General features: G+C 42.4%; 1 protein-coding gene across 2 annotated transcripts in view; it reads right to left on the reverse strand.

Annotated features, from left to right (window-relative positions):
- The window catches only part of EMILIN2 (elastin microfibril interfacer 2), a 29998-nt gene extending 6827 nt beyond the window's left edge, over positions 1-23171 (reverse strand). Inside the window, exons 1-6 of one of the 2 annotated variants that reach the window (XM_042869925.1) lie at positions 23047-23171; positions 22750-22872; positions 9840-10015; positions 5802-7724; positions 1106-1435; positions 552-590 (exon numbers count right to left, since the gene is read on the reverse strand). In XM_042869925.1, coding sequence (XP_042725859.1) covers positions 552-590; positions 1106-1435; positions 5802-7724; positions 9840-10015; positions 22750-22872; positions 23047-23171 — 2716 coding nt within the window. Of the gene's footprint in view, positions 1-551; positions 591-1105; positions 1436-5801; positions 7725-9817; positions 10016-22749; positions 22873-23046 lie in introns of those variants that run through there. The other variant, XM_042869926.1, reaches the window with a different exon arrangement.
- Between the last annotated feature and the right edge of the window lie 1786 nt (positions 23172-24957).

Raw genomic sequence — 24957 nt, forward strand, 5'->3', positions numbered from 1 at the left:
CGAGTGAATTATTATATGGACAATTATGATAAAGCTACACCTAACCTAGAAAACTGCATTTTACATCTTTCTAAATGGTGGTGGACAGTGGGAACACTCCTACTTTCACTGTAGTCAGGAACATGTTGTATTCTTGTCAACAAAGGCAGAAACTCCCCCGTGAGAAGGACCAACTCACGTGCTATCTCGGTTACTAACAGTGCTTCAAGACCTTAGAATCAGCCTTATTAATCTCTTACTAAAGAAATATTAAATTCATTGGAAAGAATTATCTATTTTTTCACTTAAAAGGAACAAAGTCAGTCCTGACATTTGCTAGGAAACAGAAACTATAATAAAAAATAAAAAAACAACCTCACAAAATAAGCAACAGTAGCCCCAAATGAATTATTTTTTAAGATCAAATTTTCAAAGGATGCAGATTTAATGCTTCGGTAGAACAAAAAACGCATCAGATTTTCCTCAGCATCACTTTGTTCTCCCAGCCAGCACTCTCCAGAGTCTGAAATAAAGCACCTGTGCAAAGAATTTCTAGGAAACAATGATCTTACCTTGTGAGTCTATGTTTGGAGGTGATAACTTTGGATATCCTGAAAAGGAAAAGTAATATGTGTTGCATGGTATGTAACTGAGTACATTATGACAGAGAATCATTGCATTCTTCTAGAAAAATATCCTCTGTTAGCATAAAATAGCCTACTGAAATAGTTAACAAACAGCATCTCCTACAAAATGCTCAGATTATCGTTAAGCTGCGGTGGTTGTGGCAAAGAAAACTAAATTCTTATTCTAATACAGTATAAGCACTACAGGAAGAAAAAGTTAGTTCTCCCTAGTGGCAAATGCTGCTGTACTCACCAAGAATTTTACATCAGCCCCACTGACATCATACTCTGCACAGCCCTGGCAAAGGTAACAAAACTGGTACTGAGCATGTTTCCCCTGCTTCCATCGCCAGCTGGAGGCTGCCAAGCTCCATTACAAACCACCTCTGCCATAAGCCTGTTCCAAATAGCCGTAACGGGTGAACAGGAAGGCCCCCCTAGAAAATACCTGGCGTGTCCATGGGTCTTACTGAAGAGTTCACTATTCGTTTGACTCTCACCTGGTGCTCCAGCGTACCCCTCCGCAATGGGCATGGTGCTCTGACCAGCCTGACCATCGACGCTTCTCAGCTGGCCTCTCCCTGACATCAGCACTGTGCCAGGAGGTCCGGCCTCCCCGGTTTCCAGGATGATCCCGGTCGTGCCAGGCAGGAATGGAGTCAGGGCTGAGCCAGGCAGCCCCGGGCGTGCAGGCCTGGGCTGCGGCGGCTGCAGCGGGGGCCGCTGCCGTGGGGGCTGGATCCTGGGCCTGGAGGGCAGCAACGGTGTGCCAGGCTGGGGCTGCAGCGCAGGTCTCGGTGGCACTGCCTGCCGCGGTGCTTCTGGTCGCCCTTTGGAACATTTGAAGAAGAAAATAACCGAGAATTATTTGCCTAACACAGAATTGCTGCATGCACATTAATGAAAGTATTTCAGAATTAAATGGGACTCAATTCAAGACCATCTTACCGCTCAGACACTGAGCCACGTGGACAAAACTCCACATTGCACTTGAAATACTACAGACTGCCCATTTCCTCAGCCTGTGCCACAGGGATGGGATGAGCAACAGTCAAAGCAACCTGTGAACACTCCCTTGATTAGTCCAGCCTGGGCTTTCTGCACCAAGCCAGCCTGTATTTTACAGCTGCCTCCCACCAGTGCTTTCATCCCCGCTTCATGCTCGCCCTCCTTCCTTCACGTCAATCCCTCCTGCTGACATCTCTTCCTTCTACTCTGCCCTCAACACCCAGCACAGAGCAGACTTGTTCATATCCAAGCCTTGAGCTTGAAAAAAAATAAATCCACAGAAGAAAAAGACAAACAAAAGAAGAAAAAGACAGGACACTGGCTTAGGGATTTTCCTCTCCTTTGAAAAGCAATGAATTAATAATTCTAAGTGCTCCCATTACTAATATTTTCTAACAACAAAGACAGAACCCCAGGATATAATTTACCCAAAGTGCCTTTATTGTTTAAAAAGAAGAGATACCATTAAGAGAGTTTTCCAGTAGGGCAGCCAATGCATATGACATCAGGGCTGACACAGTTACACTTGAGATCTGTTCCAGTTCTAATTTCCTTATAGGAATTATGATGTATTCATATAAATGAAGTCCCAGATTAAATTTAAGGATACAATATCCTCTGAAGTGGGAAGCGGATATATTTGTTGAAATTTAAGACTGAAACATGACTTTAGGCAAAGGGATGGGAGTGAGAAATGGACAAACGTCCCCTTGCAAACTACCCAATTCAACTCATCATGCCAGACACTCCACCAGAGTCTGCAGCAGGACCCAGGCCCTCCATACCTCTCATAAGAACTTCACATAAGCTTTCCAAATCACTATAAGGCTATCCAAAGTTACAGTCTCATAACACCTGCATTCATTTGCTATATATGCCCTCTAAAAAAGTCTTCCTGAGTTTTGCTGGCTGATTTTACATCAGTTCTAAGAGACAAGCAAAGGAGAGTGCACCCTCTGGGAAATGAGGAGAACTGGCTTCTTTAGACATGAAGAAAGCTGAGGTACTTAATGAATTCTTCGCCCTGGATTTAAACTAAAAAAGGGGAGATTTAGGTTAGTTGTTAGGAAAAAATGCTTTACTAAGAGGGCAGTGAGGTGCTGGCACAGCTGCCCAGAGAAACCGTAGTGCCCCTTCCCTGGCGGCACTCAAGGCCAGGCTGAATGGGGCCCTGGGCAGCTGAGCTGCTGGGGGCAGCGCTACCCATAGCATGGGGTGGGACTGGGTGGGCTTTGAGGTTCCTTCCAACCCAAACCTTTCTGCAATTCTATGACCCTAATTTGTGATACAATGCTAACAGTTAATGTTATCTCTCACTGACGTAATGCAGAGTGTACAGTCTGTTTCTTACATTGTAAGTCCAGCAGATGATATTTAGCTGTTATTTTTCAAACTCTTCTACAATCACCAGAGGAATTGCAGCTCAGGTCAAATAACGGTAACCAAAGCAAACTACAAGCAGCTGGCTTTAAGACTATACTTCCATTCACCAAAAAGTTTCATGAATCCATATGAAAAGCCAGCAGCAAAAAAGAAACCTCTGACTTTAACACCACTTAGTTTCACAACATTTGAAGAACAATTGTGTCTGCAGAGAGGAACAGACTGCAATGAGAAGCTCTTCTGCAAGGACTTATACTGTAAGATGAAGAGCTGGGGGCAGCGATCATTTTATTTTGGACAAAATATGGCTGGATTGCATTACCTTGGCAAATACATCATATGCAGTCATTTATGTGCTTGGAGCAGACCACCACCTGCCATCACCTTGTTTAATGCTAACAGAACAATGTTATGCAGTCTTCACCAGAAATCCAAACTAATACCACATGCTTCTGGCCTCTGGGTCTCTATGTGCTGTCATGTGCAGCCATTCTCTAATGCAGTGTCTTAGTTTGGACTCTGAATTCAAAACATCTGAATAAAAAATTCGGAAGAAAATATAGCAACGCTCCTAGATTAAGTGATAAGAGTTGAAGTTGTATTCCTTCTGAAGTATCCTTGCCTTACCACCCCCAACGACCATATATTAGTAATGAGTTGTTCCAGTTCTGGTCCTTCTGAAGTCAAATGATATCACTTGAATGCTATGATATGCTGGCAAATAGCACAGAAGAAATTTAGCACTGATCTACAGCCAGAACTGAAAACCCTTCCAATCAGCATAGGTATCAGAGAGGATCCCGCAGTCACACATGAAAATAAAAACCGTTAGAGCCGTGCCCAGCTCCCGTAACGGGGCTCCCAAACTGCTTTCCAAAGTGGCTCTTTTGCCAAAATCTTTCTGGACCTCCAATTATCAAAGTTTACCAGACTGCTGTGCTAGACAGTATTATTTTAATTGGAAACATTCGAGGATCAACGCATGAACCCTTGAGGGGCCAGAAGCAGCTTGAAGCAGAACCAGCCGCCCAGGTTACTCCACTTCCCAGCTCTAACAGCTGGGCTTCTCCCTGGGTGCCTTAAAACCCAGTGGTGGATGCAGAGAACAGCTCTGCTATGAAACTGAATTACGCTATTGCAGCCCAGGTAAGCTTAGGCTTTTTAATGCCTTATAATGCTGTAATAGATGTTGAGAGAAGATTTTACTATGGATATCCAAGAATTTTGGACCTCTTCTATTCCTCCTCACTTCTGCCTTTAATGGAAGAGAATTAAAAATAATTAAATTAATTAGTACTTAACACAAGAGCTTCTCACCTCAGAAGGAATTTTGTGTTAAGTACTGCAATACATTTGGTCTTAATCAAACACTCAAAACAAACACATCTAGCACAAGCTTTCAAGTCTTTGCCTGGGGATGGGAGAAGCATTCTTCCCAACAGAAATTACTTTGGATCTTTCCTGAAGAAACTTTTCCATGCACACAAGCAGACTCTCAGTTATGCATCAGATTTTTCCCAAACAACACCAGCTCCAACAACTTATGAGGCTTTCTTTTAGCACCTTTTCTTCAGATTTAGGGCCAGATATAGAAATTGGCCTCTTTTGTACTGCTTTCTCACCACCCGAATGCATTCTGCCCTCTGAAGACTCCAACTTCATCCAAGAATTAATACTCCAGCAGGACTGGACAGACCCAAACATGGCACCTCTATCTCGATTTTTGACACAGTAATTTGCCTTGTGTCAAATTTACCCCAGATATACACAGAATTAAAACGAGAAGCATCTCCTGCACTACACAACCAACTGAAAAGTGAAATATCAGAATAGTCTGAACTTCCTATGTTTTTTTTTTTTTTCCTCATGGAAACAGAAACAGGAAACCAACTTGCTTCAGAAAACTTCAACTCTTTCAAAAAACATTGCTGAAATTTTAGGCAAGAACTGCAGAGGGGAGTGACTGGCATTTGGCAAGGTCTCTAAAACCATCATAGCCAGGTTCACTGACATGCAGAAGTCACCATTTCATGGTATTATGAGCCAAAGAGGATGTGCCTCTGCCTCTCAACCACTCTGACACAAACTTGAAACTCACCGGGAAGGCACATTGAGCTAACCAGTTGGATGACTAACAGAAATGGCTGAGACGTGAAAACAACGCCAGTGGTGACGTAAGCATATTGTCAACTTGCCAACTACACTGTGGGAATGCAAACTTCTGGCAGGGCTATGAAGTGTTAAACTGACACATCAAAATATGCCAGAGCTTGTTTGTGAAAGCTGCACATGAAAGAGTTGATGCTGAGTTATAATTATTAACACATGCTGTGGAAAAAACTTACAGGGAACCTTCTTATCATAAATTCAAATTCCTTTGTCTCCAGTTTTCTCAACTTACCCTTAAATTCCCCTGGAGGAATCAGCTGGGGGATTCTCACACATAATTTCACATATACACACATACAAAAAATAAAGCTGAATAAAATTAACTGGAATAACACCCACAGATAACTATTAACTATAACTCATTTAAATACACTATCTAAAAATATTACTTATTCTGGCTTAAAGTAGGCATGAAAGTACATGGTACTTTTTTTTCTTTTAAGAATGCTTTTAAAAAGCAGTCAAAGTTCTCGATGGTGTTCTAAAGCAAAGAGTCAAAATTGCAGTTGTAAAAACAAAGCAGTAATGGTGTAAAATTATTTTTTTCCTCCTTTGTTTAGTTAATCTATATATGATTCAAAAAAGAAGGCCTGTTAAAAGCAAATAAAACGGCATTAAAAAGACAGGAAAACTTACTTGTGTCAGACTGTGATTTCAGCATGCCTTCCATGTCTGTGGTAATTTTAGAGACCTGACTATAAAACCGCTGGACAGAATTTTTGAGGCCAGAAATATCTTTGGAATGAGATGATATAGTTCCATTCATTTCACGTATGCAGTTCCATAAGCTGCTCACGTGCTTATCTAGACCTTCTTTTATCTTCTGCAAGCTACCCGAAACAGAGTCCAGCTTGCCACAAACCTTTTCAACACGTGAGACTCTGCTCTCAACATCTGAAACGCCGTCCTGCATACCATGGGTCTTTTCTTTACACTTGCTATGATCATTCAGGATTTGGTCATTTAATTGTTCTAGTCTCTCTCTCACTTCACTGCAGCAATTATCACTAGGATGAATGGTTTGATTTGCAAATGTCTTCTGCATTTGATCAATTTTTCGGTAGACACCTCTTTGTGTCTTTCTACAGGTTGAGTTGACTCCCAGAAGTTGCTCCTTGCAATTATTCAAGCCATCTTGAATATTCTTCACATCTTTATCCATGACATTTAGACTATACCGGAGTACACGTAAATCTCTCTGTATTTTCTGGTTGTCACGCTGGTTGCCCTTAATTTTCTCATTAAGAGAGCTATTTAAAAATTGCAGAAGAGCAGAGTTGTTCTCTGTTTTCATAAGCAAGTGACTGTAATTGTTATTACAATTTTCTAGCTCTTTCTGAAGGTTCTCCATACCTTGTGGTGCAGACTGACACTTCTGCCCACAGAGGCGTTCAAGGGACAGCAGTTTGTTTTTCAAGAGATTCATCTCTGCTGTAAATTGCTCATTTGCAAACCCAGTGTCACTGGGCATGATAGGCACAGGATTCATATACATTCCATCTGGGTCTGTGGTATTAGCCATCTCTAAAATAGTGCCACCCAGCCTATCTTCTAGTGCCCGTAGTTTTTGGTCAAACAAATCTCTCAGCTCATCTGCCTCAACAGCTATAGTGTTTCGGAGAGTTTCCTCAATGTAAAAGCAGTGCTCTTCAGCATTTCGTTCAGTGATGTTCATCCTTGCATCTAGCTCCTCCAGCCTCTCACCAAACATGTCTTCCAAATCTGGAGTTGACAATCGACTGATTTCATTATCTATTCTCACGTTCAAGATCCTGTGTGCTTCCACAACTCTGTCAAGCTTCTTATCTAAATCTTTTATCTGCTGGTCCAAGTCATTTCTCTCACTCTCCTTGCAGCAACTGGAATGGTTTGATGGAATCTGAGTACGGAGAGAATTTATCTCCTTCTTCAAGTCATTTTCTTTGCCTTTTATAACATCTATTATACCTAAACAGTTATTTTCATTGTCATCACACTGCTGCTGGATATCCTGTAGTTTGTATTCACAAGAGTTCTTCAGATCTGCCATTTTCTTTTCAAATCCTTCCAGCAATTCCTGTCTGAGGGACTCAAATCTTGAGTCTATATATTCCCGATATATATTGTCACTAGGCATTGTTATTGTGGGTCCCTGTGCTGCCTCCTGCAGTTGTTTTAACTGTCCTTCATAGCCTTTTACTTTACCATTCAGTTCTTCCAGCTTATCATTCCTGTTCTTCAAGGCCTCTTTGACCTCAGCTAGCTCAGACTTCAGATCTTCCACTTCAAAATCAAGAAAAGGGTCCTTCTGATCTTTATTGCTGAGTCCAGGCAGATGAATACTGTCTGTTTCACCACTAACTGCACTATCAGGCTCTGGGCGATCATAAAGGTTGTTCAACCAAGTGACCAACATCTTACTGGCATCTTCTTGAACAGTCAGCTTCAGATTTTCGTTCACACGTGCCAAGGAGGACTGAAGTTCGATCACCGATCGTGTAAGTCTAAATAATTCTTCCTCAAAAAACTGCATTTTCTTCTCATGTGGTGGAGGTTCTGGCACTTCTGTTGGTTCAGCATCTGTCTCAAAGAAATAGCAGACAAAGTCTTTACATAAGTATTCCTAGCTGTGTCTGTTTCAGTCAATGGAAAATGACTGTACTTTTGCTGAAATCCGAATAATGTTCTAGAATGCACAAGGTTAGTTCCTTTTCCTGTCAGTTCTTTCAGTAGTTTGTTATTAAAATTCTACCAAATATTTTCAAACTCTAAGTTTTATAACATTGACCAATTCCTGCCATGATACTAATTGTTAAATAAATTAGCAAGCAGAAAATCACTAATAAAACATTACAGATTTATACATGTCAAGACACAATTCTCTTAGAACAATGGTCTTCTCTGCAACAATAACTTAGCGTGTGCCACTCTTAAATTTCCATTGAAGATTTTGAGTAGCAACAACCTATGTGCATTAAGAGGCTTTGTGCTCCAGTATTTTGCTGAGTTTGAGTTCAAATGCATATACTGGATAGAGTTCTTCACTCTTGTTATCACACTCATTGCAAAATTATGCAACCCTAACCCTAACTTGATACATATTTAAATAGTAAACAACGCATAATCTCTGCGTATCCAAAACTAAACTAACACTAGCACTACGCACTTTCAATGAAAAAAGTACAAGCAGACTATTTATTTACAAACCCCTTTGCCATTATGCACTAAGAAGCAAAAAAGTCCCAATTCTGATTTTGCACTATATCCTTCATATAATTCAAAATTCAAAGACCTTTGCACAGTTAAGGCATTCCATTACAGGAACAAGTACAAGTAAAATGAAGTTAAGAAGCAGAAATGAAGGAGAAAATATACTTTATTATGGAAAACAGATACACAAATTCTTAGCATCAGAAGAGTTCTGTCAGATGACAAGTAAACAGCTAAGAATAAGAAAAGTCTCCTGTCAAATTGTGTCTATGTTGTGCTCAAGAATTGTTAACAGTTTAATTTTCAGACTAAAGAATCCTAGCACTGGTTCCAAGCTACAAGGTAAGACAACATTAAGATAGGTTCTGAAAGCCACGAGATTGGAATTATTCTTAGTTTTAAACTAGATTTCAGCTTAAAGACAGCACAAAGGATATTCAAGACTGGCATGGTGGCCAATTTAATACTGAAGAAGTATGAACATATGGAGTATAGCTACTACATACACATTGGTCCACGTTTTCATGGAAACAGTTTTTTCGGGATTTTTTTGTAGGAGCAGAAAGAAAATCTCTCTATATAAGCAGCATACAAGTTACTAAAGAGATTGCTGTGTTTTATTATCAACCTTTGTGCAACACCTTTGGAAGTAGTATTTTAGGTGGGCTACTAAAATATTTAAAAGCCTTCTTTTTAAAGAATGTACATAATCTATAGAAATAATTTAAAGCCATGTATTCAAACCACTTCATTCAGCTACATTAAAAAAGCCACTGGAAATCTGACTAAGTGCTATATGTGACATTAATCTCCTGTGATGCTGTGAAAAAGCCCTTTGGAAGGAAACATCTTTTCATCATCTTTTCTTAATGGTAAAAGTCATAATACTACAGTAAGAACACTCCTCTTACCCTTTAAGAATACAGTATCTCATACAAACATCATTCATTCTTTAAGGTGTTTTTTCAGCATTTGAGGCTTATCATTCCCTTACCCATTACTTAAGGTAAGTAATCTAGTATTAATCTGTAAAATCTGCTCAAGCCCTTGAACAAAGCACTGTGAAACTGCTAGGAAGAATTTCCTAGTATTAAAATTAGTATGTTCTTTTTTGTTTTAATAGCAGCTCCTCTCAAATATGTCTTTCTTCCCAAAGACTGAAGAAACAAACAAACACAAAATCTCTTCATACTACTAGAAAAAAAAAAAGAAAAAAAAAATGACCTTAATAATTCCCTGAATCATGAGCAGACAGCTGGCATTTATTGGCCAGTGTTCCACACCCATCCCTCCGTTGTCCTTCAGGAAATTCTCTGTATTAAGATTACTGTTGCCTGGCTATTATTTTCCTGCCACACAGTATCTTCCATACGGATCCTGTACCTGCCAGCAGTTGGGTTTAATCAAAACCATCATGATTATTAAGAGGACAAAAGCAAGAAACCAGACATGATCATGCATACCAAAACTGAAACAAAAAGTTACCCAAGCCTTTCTTCACAATAGCTTTTGCTGGTGTTGTGGGCCGACGAGCTGCCCTAGGCTGTTCCGATGGCCCTTCTCTGCAGTCTTCTCCTTTGTACCCAGGACAGCATCTCCATTCTAGCTCTGTCACAGTCTTATATGCAACCGTGTAGCGAGGTCTGAAACTTGTTCGGTATCTGCCAAAACAGAGAGCATTTTAAATTATTTGTAATCTCATCCGTTATCCAGATCAAACCTAAAATCAAGTCTGTTTTCCCTTTAAAATCATTTCACATGTACTTCATTTTCTTCTTGGAACACCAAACGAACAAATGTTTTTGTCCAGGTTTTAAAGTTACCTGCACTGAACCAAGGCCAGTTCAGGGAGAGCAAGCATGGCCAGAGCAAGTGGGATAACATGCTGGGGGAAGGGTCATCCACCAGACACTGCTGAGAGTAACAGTGACTGCCAGAGTATGGATTACTCTATAAATTCAAAACTTTTCTCCTCTAACTACTTGTCATCACAAACCAACCCATGAGGCTCCTCCAGCAGTAACTTGATATCACAAAACGTTTCTGCCAGCTTTGTCTCTCCATAGTCACCACTTAAACATTCCTCATGATCTGTGTGTACAGAGCAGTTAAAGCCAGGAAGACTATTCCAGTAAAAGACAAAACACTGAAAGCATGAGTCAGATAAGGACATGAAAGAAGGAGCTGGAAGAAAGGCAAGGGCCAGTGAAGGAAGCAACTCTTCCTCACTTCATTGTTCCAGTTAAGCTCAAGAGGGTCTTGCAGACAAACCTCTGCACGTTACGTGCACACAACTTCAAGGATCCCTAATTATTTGCTCAAAAGTTATTAAATAGCAAACTGCTTCTAACTGTACAACTTTCTTTAACCAAGACTATTTTCACAGTTTTCCTTATGCACGTATAATACAGAATCCCCCCAAGCCAAATTTCAGAAGCCGTTTTCTTTTATAAAAACTGCACCAACTTAAGGAATAGCTTATTTGGATTGATAAAAGTAAATATGTAATAAAGAAAGAATACGGAATAAATACGGACTAAATGAGGAAAATAAATACAACAGGAGTGGTATACCAGGAACACATTCTTCAACATAAACAAAAAGTTGTCCCAGTTCCTCATACCAATTCCTTTCTGTGAATAAAACTAATTGTATAGTGCCTACAGTTTTTAGGTCTTGTTTTTTGAAGACTATTTCAGTTTGCTTCCATTAAAGACAGACATGCTTCCCAACTGAGGTGCCCTTAGAGTAGTAATGCTATACAAGAAACAAAAGGCAGCAGCAAAGGGCTCAACAAGAGCTCTCCAACAGATTTCATTCATACAGAATGTCTTTTAGGACACAGAGAATACAGTGCAAACCAGAAACAGCTGTGCTATCACAAAGAATTGACTCCATGTTTCATTAAATGTTTTCTTGTATTAGTATGCAAACTCCCTTTTTGTCTCAAAGTAATCAGTTGCTAGCTATCAGATGGAAAGTATTGCGCCAACTGTGAAGCAGTTTGTATTGAATGTAACAGAGTTTAACTGTCAATCTCCATGACTTTTCCCGCCACATTTGTATATAATTAAAGAAATATATATATATATATTTATGCAACATCTCCCACTTCACAGACGTAATTTTAATATGTCCTACATCTGATAGCCATTTGCTGTGTGCTTTTTGGTGAGCTGCTTCACAAATTTGGGTGGGGGAGTTCAAAGAGTTAAATACTAATTTGTTTCTTCTCCAGTTCTGCAACAATATATTCTGATTTTTGCACAGAGGAAATACTTGGTGCTCTTTTGTGTTACCACTTCATCTATAATCACAGCATCACAGAATGGCCAGGGTTGGAAGGGACCTCAAAGATCATGAATCTCCAACCCTCCTGCCACATGCAGGGCCACCAACCTCCCCATTTAATAGTAGACCAGGCTGCCCAGGGCCCCATCCAACCTGGCTTTGCACACCTCCATGGATGGGGCATCCACAGCCTCTCTGGGCAACCTGTTCCAGCACCTCACCACTCTCTTGGTAAAGAAATTCCCCATGATATCCAACCATCATCTTCCCACCTTCAACTTAAAAACATTTCCCCTTGTTCTGCCATTATCTACCCTTTAACCTTTCAATAAAGGGCAATAAGTTACTTTGACCAGAGACATTGTCCTCTTTTCACAACTGTTTTGGGGCCAAACAGTAGTCAGTCTGACAAGCCATACTGGATTCTCTTTTCTCTTAACAGAAAGGCAAGGGTGGGTCTGGCTGTAAATCTGTCTGTCAGCCACTCCCAGCTACGGTGGTCTGCTGCGGTTATCAGGTTTTCTGATTCCGACTTGGTGAACATTAACTCCAAGTGAGTTTCCAGTCTTTTTTTTTCTTTTTTCTTTACCTTTGCAATAGCATACATGAAACAGCTGTGGGCTGGTTTCAAGCTCATAGTTTCTTTTACTGCATTCATGAAAACGTCTGCTGAATGCTGTTTACAAATGTAAAGTGCAGACATCTCAAGGTCAAGTGCTTAAAAATTAAATAGATGAGTGCAGCGTAGAGGGCACCACTGGAAAGGACAACATCCCAGCCACCCATGAACTTCCTTTTCCTTCTTGCTTATCTGAATGTTAAACCACATCTCACTTAGGGAGTTTGGGTACAACTCCCTCCCTTTGAACCAGCTGCTAGAGGCAGAGAAGTGTCAGGATTAGCTAGATGCTTTAGGGGTCTGAAGTGGTTGAAGAGCCATTACCATCTCTCACACAAGCACCACATTACTGAAGTACAAACTCAAAATCCAGATCAATTTTCCTATGCCGGAAATGGTAGTACATACTTTGCTCTGATTTCCATAAAGCACTTAACTGCTCACAGCTCTGTGTGTGTTCCTTCCCACACTTTCAGGGCCAAAATCCCTCCTGCAAATCCAACTATTTTGACCGTCTTCAGACACCACCAAGTTGCATTTCCCTATTTCTTTCCATAGAGAATGTTTATATATATTATATATATATATATAAAACATATAGCGTAATGTTTTATAGCTAAAAACAATTCTGTAAAAGGAATAAGAACAACTGTAGTGCAAAATACATATTTGATTATACAATTATACAATTTTCCTTGTACCACTTCTGTCACTTCAATCAGAACTCAGACAAGTTTATGCATACTTCCTCTACTGTCATGTTCATCAATGCAGCCACCTTCAGATGACTTCAATATTCAGCTAAAAGTAAATTACAAGACACTATCACATACAAAAGAACAACACAGAAAAAAATCTAAAGGAATCATGCTTAATATTTTTCATATGGGCAAATTATACAACTTTTTAAAAGAGGTTTTTAAAGCCAGAACTTTGCTCACAGAGTGGATTTCAGTAGGGGAGCCACAGACTTCCAGGGCTGTGCCAGCATTTAACAGTGTAATAGCACCAAACACAATTATATTCTTGGAAACGGTTCTGACAGAACAAAAGCAAAACATAACTTTCTGGTAGAGAGAACATCCAAAAAATAATTTGCAGTTCTACATAATGAATGACATAGGATCGGGAGCTACTGAATAAGTCTGTATTTATATTTGCAGTACTTTCAATCAAATTGCTCACTTATATTCATATCAGGGCACATGAAATATACTCGGAATAGGAAAAGAGACAACGTCAATATAACGTTGCTTCTCTACACAACTGGACAGCTTTTAACAATATTTTATACCCATATTTTATCTCATAGATGTGAATCTCTACACAGTTACGTAAGGAAGCAGTTTAGTCAAACAGATTCAGAAAAGTTCCTCAAGTCTCTTAAAGAACTCTGGCCTCACTTTAATGCCTGCAAATATTGGAACATAACTTAATAAGACTTAATAACACATTAAGTCTTCCTCCAGTTGATTTCTGCTATTCAAGTAAGCATTAATAGTCACAATTATTTTTACAAGCGTCTCACAGATTGCAATGTTTTTATTATATGATTAAAACTTGTACCACCAGCATTTATTGTACCTCAGTAACCCACCCATGAGGACCCCCAGCTAAAGAAGATGATCATATCCTTTTGTTGAATTAAGTCAAATAATATTAATGAGGTCATTCTTTTAGAAGGCATGAACAGAGTGATTTCAACAGTCTCATTTTTCCCTGTAAGAAAGAAAATAAGAACAGCTGGGTTTTTAGGACTCTTTCCATGACAGAGTTTTAGCAACTAGTGCCTACTACCTTCGCCATGAATTCAACACGTTGATCAAATGAGACAACACATTCAGAACAGTAATGTATGTCTCCATTTTTAATAACTAAATATTTCATAGTTGAACTGAAGTAGTACAGTGCAGCAGTAATGTTCAGTGTCTCTTCCTCTTTGAGAGGAAAGTATTTTCTTAGGAAAACGCTTTAATTAAAAATACATGTTTGCTTCAAAAGCTAGACGTTTTGACTATGGAATGAGCTATAATTTTCTCATGGTGCTAAACCACAGAAGGAAGCAGTTAGCACTGATATTTGGAATGTCACCTAACAGCGATAAAACAAATCAGAAACATTTGGGCGGAACTGGTGGGAAAACATATGGCTCAGTTCTGTAACTAGATATTAACATTCAATCTTTAGGGAAATGCAAGGAGATAACTGCCACCACATCCTCACTGTGAGCAAGGGACTGCAGAATCAGCATGTTTCTACATAAGCAGTGTATAAAATGTTTATTCTGAGCACAAAACTTCAAGGTCAGTCCAGAATTCTGTAGCCATTGGAACAGGTCCCATAACTTCAGAGGCCTGCAAATCGTGGTCTTATTGAATATAAGATAGCTAATCTTCATTACTTAATGCTTTCACTGAATGTAGATCCACTTTTTCTAAACGATCTAGTATGCTCTGGCACATCCCAGTCATCCAAATCTCCAATATACTTCAATGGGGGTGCTGGAGTAGCATACAACTCCTCCTCACACATCACTTACCTATAAGATAAAATGAAATGCAATCACATTTTGGAAAAGTACTTATTTTTATTTCGCAGGCTGAAGGGACTTTGGCTGAAAATATACCTAAGTTGTCCATTCCTCCCACACAGCTACTGAGCCAGTATTAGTTAGCCCAGCGTCTTCTATTTCCCAACTGTCTAGACCTACTTGTAGCCCCTACAAAAGGTGGCAGAAATTCCAGCTCCACTGAAACCAAGCAGACGTTTTGTCATTGTCACTAACAGTGAGATTCAGGACGCCTAACTTCAGCTGCCTACAGTGTATGGATTGGCACGAACCACATGTGCCACTAAGGGAACAGAACAGCCAGCTGAGTCTAAACAGGACAGCATCCCATCCTGAAGTCCTATTTTCATATGATTAACCAACAAGCATGCTGGACACTACTGACCTGCACTTGAGTCACCGTAACTGTAGATATCTAAGTTTCCATACTCATATGTATATCTCTGTAGGGCAAAGAAGTGAAGTTAGGATGAGCTGAATCCCATCTCTGCATTTAGCTCATTTATAATCTTGCAGCACTGGCAGCTGCTAATCTACACAGCAGCAGTGGCAGCTATCTTCAGCCCTAGCCCACAGATGAGCTTAATTCAAGAAGAATATGTCTTTACTTGGAATTTGTCCTAAGGCATTTAAAGCAACTGGTGGAAAGACGTTTTGACAGGAGCAGATTAACTTAAAAGTCAAGGTGCTAAAAACCTATTTAAAAAGAATCCTAATAAACCCAAAAATGGTTATTGATTTTGATCTGGCATTTAGAGACACTAAGTTACTTCTTACAGACTTATGAAAGTCTCATCTTTACCCTTGCTTTTTTACTTTAGCGGTCAGTTTTGCTTTCCAAGATCCCTCCCTCCCATTCTATTCCCAGCACATCAGCACTTTAGGACAAATAGACAAAAGTTGCTTTCTTTTACCTCTAAAGAATACTGTCCCATCATCTATTGGTGACAGCAAAGGATCAGAGAACCACCCTACCAAAATCAGCTCACTACAACCTAATCTTTCACATGGTTTTCTTTTGTGCTGAGCATTGATTCAATGTATCCAAAATAATTTTACAATTTTACCAGAATTTTTTTATTTTTTATTTTTTTATTTTTTAAACATAAGAGAGGCAAAAGAGGTCTTTCAGTGAGATAGGTCTCACAGTGAGGTATACATGTATATATACATGGAGAGACAGAGATTGGAATATAAGTCAGTCATCAAGGATTTTATTTTTAATATGCTGACCACTAAACTCCAGTAAAAAATGATGAAAAACTAAGTTTCAGGTGTAAATTTTAATATTCTTAATGTTACTGAATTATTACCTCTGAAAGCTAGGCAGGCATCATCTACGAACAGAGAAACAAATATATAAGATGCATTTAATGAACTTGTAGGTATTGCTTAAAGCACAGCTTTGTTCTTGAGATTTGTACTTCTTACATGATTACTTCCTTCTATTTTGTCACAAGATAAACATATGCCAGTCAACCACATGCTGATAGACCAACAATAAGCTACTAAAAGCCTGATGCAGCTGCAGAGGCCCCTGTTCATTGCAGGGGACTTGGACAAGATGGCCTTTAGGAGTCCCTTCCAAATCTAATGATTCTTTGACTCTACAAAAACAAAACAAAAGAAAACCAAACTAAAATGGGATATTAGAGCCCAAGAGCCCAAAAGAGTTTTGTAGAACAACACTGTGCAGAAGTTCAATAGTGACAGAACAGAAAGGGATGCAGCAACAGCTCCCATACTTACAACACCTTCACCTGCTCCTGCCTGCAGTGGGGACCAAGCTTCTCACCTTACACCAGTGCAAAGGCCAAGTGAAAATGCAGAGTACTGCTTCTGACAAAGCTCCCTGAGAAACAACAGCTCCAGCAGTGTCCCTTTTGCTTCCACTGTCCAAGACAAGCTTATTTCTAAGTGTGAGCTACTGCTAATTGTAGAAAACACACAAATTGAATATATAGAATGGATAACCAACGTTGTTGTGAACACAAGAGCCAGCCTGTGGGATTAGCTGAAATCACAACCTTCAGAACAAAGCACAGCCCTGCTTTGAGAGCTAATACTTTACCAAGTAAAGTGGTCAAAATGACCTGGAGGGGAGAGGAAAGATGAGAACTGAAAGCAAGGAGGTCAAATGTCCTTAGAACTGTGGGAAGAGGGGAGGAATAATCAGCAATGTCTAAAACAGGAACTGCTCACTTTCTAATGATGCAAAATATTTCTTACTTGTTTTTTTTTTTTTTTTTTTCTTTTGTTTTTGTTTTCCAGGGGGTGATTTATGACAAAATAGACCTTAAGTGGGTCTGCAGCTCCCAAAAATTAACAATCTGTTATTTTGGAAACAGAAGAGGCCCCAGACCTGTAAGTCATATACTTCTCAAACCAGAAGAACACAAAGGAGTATAATTATTTACATTAATGTGAACTGAGGAACAGTGCGTGGCTTTCTGAATTACAGCAACAAACTATGAATGATGCATGAAATTAAAATCCCCTGTGCAATTCACAGAGAAGAAAATCATTGTTGCACTGAGTGTGTAGAGATGCACAGTTTCAAGCTCAGGGAGATTGCCAGGAAAGTTTACCATGCTCAGCAGTCTCTCAAAGATTATCAAACAAGCACTCCAGGAAACTGAAGTATGCTCTGAAGTTGTTTAAGTTTCCTTACTGTTTTCAATGCAGAATCCCTTAGGCTAAACTCCCTATGCAGGCAGCTAGCTGGAGCCTGTACAAAGAAATTCTGCTGCATACAAAATACCTAAGGAGGAATAAAAAATAAATCCCTAAAGACTTTTCTAGATATTTCAAGGGGAAACATGAAATAGCCCTCAACTTTTTGTGCATCCTGGAAGTTTTTCTGATGAGATATGCACTGCTAGAAGCCAGAGGCAAGCATAGTGTCTGATCCTGTACTGACTTGTATGTCTCAGGTCTGATTTGCCCGGTGCTGAGCGCTGCTCCATTTTTATCAAGTGAGCATTCTCAGAGAAAACAACACTGGGACTGTTCAAGAACTGAAAACTACATGTGGATTTACTATATGTTCCTAGACGAGGGCTGGTGTGCTCCACCCAGGACGCTCTGAGGTTGCCAGAGAATGATAAATCAACACAGCCATCCGAACTGAACTGGAAGTCTGACATCCTGTGTGCCAGCAGGAAAATTTCCACTTCTCAAAATATTTTTATTAATAAGTGTTGTATATTGGTTATTTAAAGCTGAGTGTAACTAATCAGTATAGTCATCTATCCTGACATTTATGGTTACAGAAAACCAGCAGCAACAGCCTCTAAAGTTACTTCGGTCTTTTTGCCTTAAGTCTTCCCCTTGGCAATGACTGAACTTTGCTTTGGGAGCAGGCTTGTTTAAGGTTATTTAATACAAGAAGTTGGAAAATATTGCTCAATGAGAGATTTGGAAAGGTTTGCTAATTTAGCTATTGATTCATTTATAACCTTCTTGGCAGTTTCATAAGCATGTGCAACCTACTGCAGTAATTGGGTTGCTTACTACATGTTGATCGTTAGCGTTAAGATAAGATGCTCACACTAAATCACGAAATCCACTCCCCACAAGCTACAGACAGGTGACCTGACTCATTATTCACTTGAGCACACACTTATCTACATGCACATGCACAGAATTAATGGGGACTGTTATCTGAATTGGGGGAATCTGATAAACATCCTTTCTTCAAGTCCCTGGGAACATGACAACTTTAAAGCTAGCTCTGCTGTTAGCTGGGGGCCACGGGGGCAATTACGTGACCTCCAGTGGTTCCACCCAGTCTAAGTTTTTCTGTTTCATTTACTGCCTCATACTCTCCAGCTCTCCACGGGCAGGGACATCCTGCTTGCCAGTTCTGGAGCAACAGTGAAAAACCAGAAAGTACTCCCCTTTTTCACCTCACAGGCTGGCTTATTATCAATTTAACTTTACTAGTGAAAGCAAAATTGCCCCAGAATGCTGGGCTACCACGCCAAAGCATCTACATTGACCAGAGAAATGTCCAACACAGAATCAGAGAATCATTAAGGTTGGAAAAGACCTCTAAGATCATCTAGCCCAACTGTCCACCTACCACTGATACTGCCCACTAATCACGTCCCTGAAAGTCTTGCCCAGGCTCCCTGCTCCTCCAGCCCCTCTACCACGGGGCATTACAGCGGATCCACAGCCCTCAAGAGTTTACAGAATCTAGTCAAGGAGATTGTACAATTTGCTTTTAAGCTAATTAAGTTTCTAAACTACTCACGAGAAAGCCAGGAAAGGAAATTTGCAGCACAGTAAGTGGGGAGAGGTCAGTTATTTATGAAACAATGCTAAATTTCAAACATAAAAGTTCTCTTTGGTGCGTAACAAGACTAATATTTTCATATAAGTATCCTTCATGCCTGTGACCCATTAATAACAAAGGTTCTCTCTCCTTCACCAGTCACACTTCTAAATAAAATAAATCAGGAGTCCCCGAACTTCAAAGGGAACATACTTCAAAGGGCACTTCTGCTGCTTCTTTGTATACTCCCTCTCTTCCTATCTCTTAGGCAGCCACACTAACTCACATTTATCCCTGACACCTTAATCATCCCCTAACTGTTCAGTAAGGAAATGTATTACTTAGTCCAAATATCTATAAAACATTTGAACAATGAAATCTAATTATTTCCTGAGTTTCCACTTAATATTTTAGGAGTAGAATGATGTTTGAATGGACATAATGGGCTCATGCATGTATATAATTTTTAGGCTTAATCACAAGAGCTTTCTATTTGTACTGAAACAAAAAGTCTGATGACTGTAATTCATATCTGCAACACCTAACACTCCCATACATGAAAAACACTTGGAACTCAGGAGCGCACTGTATGCTTAAGGCAGCGAAATACAGCGCCTTAAATGCACAGAACTACTTAAGTACTTGCTGTGCAAAAGCTAGGCTGTAGTGAAACACCAGAAGGGCTCTTCAACTCATCCACTGACTGACCAAAAACCAACCCAGCTCAAGTACTAATAAAACCCATACATCTTTGATACAGTCAAATTCTTTGTTTGATTCAGATCTCCCTGTACCCCATGTCTGTAACAGAATGAGGTCTCAGATAAATCAAGAGTATCTGAAGGAGACTACACAGGGACTGTTGTTTATTCCAATGAATCTCTACTGTTTAGTTAATTTTTAACTTCTCTATGCCCACATATAAAGGAAAAAAAGAGAACAACTCCAGAAAAATCCTCACAGCCATTTCTTTGTTTCGTTTATAGCTCTTTCCTGTTCTATTCTATTTGCTAGCTAGGCACTGAGCTAGCAAACATATAAATACATTTTGTTATTCAAACCACTATTCCTTCTCAATTAAACAATACTTTCCACCTGAAGGAAGTTATTCCTGGGCACAGTGGTGTGCAGGTTTTGAACAATGTATTTCAAACATATTGGATTAGTTATTTTCTTACTCTGCTGCTAAGAAAACAAGCATACCAGCAACAGACAGAAAAATAAGTCACTGTCTATGAGAAGATCGTTTTGTACACAATAAGATTTCAAGACTTTGATAGGATCTGCTTAAAGGACATTCCAGCTGCTTTCCGTGTTCACTGGCTGCTGCTACAACAGGTACTTAGAACATTTTATGTTAAGAATGAGGAATTAGGTAGCAGTTGCCACTCGGGGTATGAATAAAACTACACTTACATTCACCAGAAAGTCAAATTCAGGAAACAAAGGCTTACATTAAGTATTTAGTTCCATTCTCAAAGAACAGAAAAGTTCCATGAGATTGGCTGCAGCAGGCAAGCACAAACGTCTGTTTAGCCACATATTGTATCTCCGACAGCAGCCATCTCCAGACATGTAGGAAAAGCTGAAGGACAGGCAGTGCAATTTCTTAGAACTACAGTGTAATCTGGAAGGGGATGTGACTTCTGAAGGTCATCCAGTTCGGTCCCCAACTGGAGCAGGGCTTCCCCTTCTGACTCCCGCCAAAACTGCCACCAGTTCAACCAGTTCGTGGCTCAGGAACTTCCCAAGCCAGAAGCGATGCCTATGTGCTTTCTTCATCATCTACTAGCAGATGGTCTAAGAAAATGCTAATTTACCACCTCTGAAATTCCTTACTTACATGATTGCTGATTTATGTCTCCACAGAGCTCAGCTGTAACCCTTCCTCACTCCTCCACAGCTCCACTACTGAGACTGTGCAACGGAGTGTACGCTCCATTACACAGCCTCAATCAAAAGTCCAAAGTGGCCAGTTCAATACTCCAGAGAGAAACAAGGGAAATTACACAAGGCAGTGTGACTCGGCTGCCTGCTGCCTTTGTTATTTGCCTCAAATTCCTGTATTTATATATCCCAAAAGAGAAAAGCTATTTTTCTAAACAAACAAACAAAAAGCAGTGCATTCAAATGCCAAATGCCCAACATCTATTGTCCCAGGCCCCGGGAAGGCAGTGCCATCATCATACACGGTTCACTCCAGTAGCACCAGGCACCAAGCAGTATCAGCCATGGCCTCACTTTCTCAAGTCAGATTAAAACCAGTTACCCACATGCCAAAATCAAAAACAGTTATTTGTCCTAAAAGAATCCTTGCCATCAGCTCAGTCCAAGTGTAAGCCTGAGCCCCCCAAAATTTGGGAGTCTTCCCAATGACTTCTGGAGAAGGTGAGATACCTTTACAGTGCACTCATCATGTTCAATTTTCCAATAAAAGAGCACAAAATACTGCTGCTCTTCCACTGGGGAAACTGAGGAAAGGAATTTGATAGAGATTATCCACAGAGCAGTGCAGCTGTCCCCACTTCCTGCTCCACCTGCAAGACAACACAGCCTCAACACAGCAGGCTGAGCTCTAAGCGATGCTCACTCTGCAGGCTGCTGTGTGCTCACGGTTAATAACAGAATCATGAAGTTTGAAAAAGACCTCTCAGATCATGTCCAACCATCAGCCCATTCTCACCATACTCACCGTCTACGTCCCTGAGGGCCACATCTACCTCCTTCATGAACATCTCCAGTGGCGGTGACTGCACCACCTCCCTGGGCAATCTCTGCCTGATCACTATTTCTGAGAAGAAATTTTCCCTAAAATCCAACCCGGACCTCCCCCAGTGCAACTCCCATACCCTCTTGTCCTATTGCTGTTACCTGGGAGAAGAGGTCAATTTCCACCCTGCCACAACCTCCTTTAAGGCAGTTGTGGAGAGCAATAATGTCACTGCTAAGCCTCCTCTTCACCTGACTGAACCACCCTCAGCTGCTTCCCATAACGCTCCACACCCTTCACAGCTTTGTCGCCCTTTTTAATGATCACGTGAAGCTAAACCAAACGAGCAACTTTGCATCACGCTCTGCACAAATCTCTGCATTGGCTGCGCTCCTTGCTGGACGGGCAACTGATGGAGGAGCTGCAAACACACTGGCTCACATTCCTGGCTCTCCCTTGCTGTTACTCGCTGATCCGGCTGAGCAGAGCAGCCCCAGACCCGCCGTGCTCAGCACACCGCCCGGTACAACCCGGAGCAGCACACAGGTGTGCAGCCAGCAGGTGCTGGGCTCCAGACGCCCGTGGCAGCGGCCCGCGGGCCCGGGCAGGCAGCACGGCGCGGTGTGCCAGCACAGCTCCCCCATCCCGGTCAGTTCGCACAGCGAACGCACCAACAGATTCAATGTGGCTCTAATTAGTTCCAGCGGCCTTATGTTTGCAATAAAAGAGAGCGCTGGCTTCGGGGCGTGCTCGGGGACCGCAGGCTGGAGAAGGACGGCCGTCTCGCCCGGGCTGTGCTCGCTTTGGGGTGCAGCCCGAGCACGGCCATCGCAGCTCCGTGCCGCCGGGATCGTGCTTAGGCTTCAGGAGGACTTCGTACAACGGAGCGCTTCCCCTCCTAACACCGCCTCCTCCTCAGCTACTTACACCGGGGTCGGTCGGCAGGGAAACTCGTTCCAGGCGCACTTGTATTGGGCCTGGACGTAGCTCTCGGTCCCGTCCAGCACCGAGCAGCTGACATTCTTGTTCACGATGTACGCGCACCAGTTCCTGAGGGCAGAAGAGACACGAGGCGTCAGCGCCGGGCAGCGGTAGAGGCGCGAGGGGCCCCGCACGTCCCGGCACCGCAGCCCAGCCCGCCTCGGCTCACCCCGCTGCCGGCAACGGCCCCCCAAGCCGTGCGACCACCCCGCCCGAGCACGGCGCTGCCCCGCGGGTACTCACTTGCTGCGGGAGCCCGGGCGGGAGTAGCGCAGGTGCGGGGTGGCGTGGCTGAGCCCGGCGCCCAAGGCGAGGAGCAGCGGCAGCGCCCAGCCCGAGGGCACAGCGGGCCCGGGGCTCAGCTCCATGGGGCGAGTCCCTCTTCGCCGTCTCCCTCCGTCCGTCTGTCCGCCCGCCCCGCCGCTCTGCCCGCTCCCTCACTGACGCAAATCCCCCCCACCCTGTTTCCGCCCTCCGCGGTGGCTCCGCGCCCCTCCGGCCCCGGCGCCGCTCCCTCCACCCCCGCCCGATCGGACCCAGCCGGCCCCGCTCGCCGCCCGCCCCCCGCCGTTCCCCTCTCCCCGGCCGAGGGGGAGCGCGGCAGCGCCGAGGCGGAGGGATGGACGCCGGCCCCGCGTGGCGCCGGTCGCCGTCAGCGGGGGCCCCGCTCTCCCTTCCCGAGGGGGAGCCCCGGGGACGGGCTGGGAGAGGGGCCCCGTGGGGATAACTGCCCCGGAACCTTGGGCGCGGGGCTCCAGTTCGAGTGGGGCAAACGCAGGCGTGGGAAGTTGGCGGTGCGTACCTGGGAGGTGTGGGGCTCTGGTTCCATGCGTGGCCCTGCTGTCCCGCTCGAGGTGACTGTGGTGATGCCACGGGCAGTCCTATGTGCAGCCCGGTGGTTCATCCAGACTGGTCCAGTGCAGGTACCCTCTCCTTGCCATCTGCCTATGCCATGAGCTTCTTTGATTTCTCCTGATTTCCAGGTTTTGTCTTGAATGAGCAGGAATAAGCTGAATAAGCTCATCCAATGCTGCATCTTCTGCCCTGGCTACTTCAGAAAAGATGGCAAGAGCTCAAGGAGCAAGCAGAAAAGCAGTAACTTCCCAAGGGTCTTTTTTTTTTTTCCTCATGTGCCCAGTTTTATTAAGCTCAGAATGCTGTAAGAGCCAGTGAAGTCTAAATTCTTTTTGAACCCTGTTGATCTTTCGGTGTCAGGGAGCTTGTGTCTGTAAGACAATTTCTGCCCTTCATCCTGCAGCAAGCATCACAACACCAATAACACATCTTCTAAACTAACCTATATGGGTAAAAAATAACACACATTTAAAAACTACTTCAGAAATTCTCTTTTTAGACAAGTGACAGCCATAAGATAAATTATTTGCTGAGCAGGTAGTGATGGTTATTGGAATTCAGTTGCATTTCAGTGCACTCCAGGCACCCTGACTGGACCACGTGCCCCTTCCAGGCAGCCAGTGGCAGGTTCCCTGCTCTGCAGATCACAGTGAGGCCCTCTGTCCTCACCAGATCCTGTTTCTTTCTGAAGTGATCCTTTCAACATTGTCCTTTGAGGTTTAGAGGCAGAGCCCATCGGAGATATTCAAGACCTGCCTGGACGCCTACCTGTGTGACCTGGTGTAGGGAACCTGCTTTGGCAGGGGGGTTGGTCTCAATGATCTCTAGAGGTCCCTTCCGACCCCTACAGTTCTGTGATTCTGTGATTCTGTGATTCTGTGCTGTGCTTGAGCAGCGTGCAGGAGGCCTGGTGCCTTCATCAGGCTGCACAGGTGATGGGAGCTCCTACCTTGCTGCAGGCCATGCTTGTCCAGTGTTAACTTCAGCAGCAGCCTGATGGCTTCTGCCTCCGTCACTCAGACACAGCCATTGAGACTATGCAGTCAGCAACTGTTTGTTTTGCACTGCTGTTGAACCTTGGGCCAGCTCCTCACCCCAAGCTCCAGCAGGTCTGTAGGACTACGTGAAGGGTGGAGGGCAGGGACTCAGGAGTCCCTTAAGCTTTCATAACATCTTTGACAATGAGTAAAGTATTTAAAGCTGCCATGATTGGACTTAGCACAGCTGAATAAAGCTGCAAGGCTGCCCCCACCCGGGATGTGGAAGAGAAGGAGGGAACAGTACTTGGGTGGAGAGTCA

Source organism: Lagopus leucura, unplaced genomic scaffold (genome assembly GCF_019238085.1).
Source record: "Lagopus leucura isolate 7727_CA_CO unplaced genomic scaffold, USGS_WTPT01 Super-Scaffold_100002, whole genome shotgun sequence".
Taxonomy (NCBI): Eukaryota; Metazoa; Chordata; class Aves; order Galliformes; family Phasianidae; genus Lagopus; species Lagopus leucura.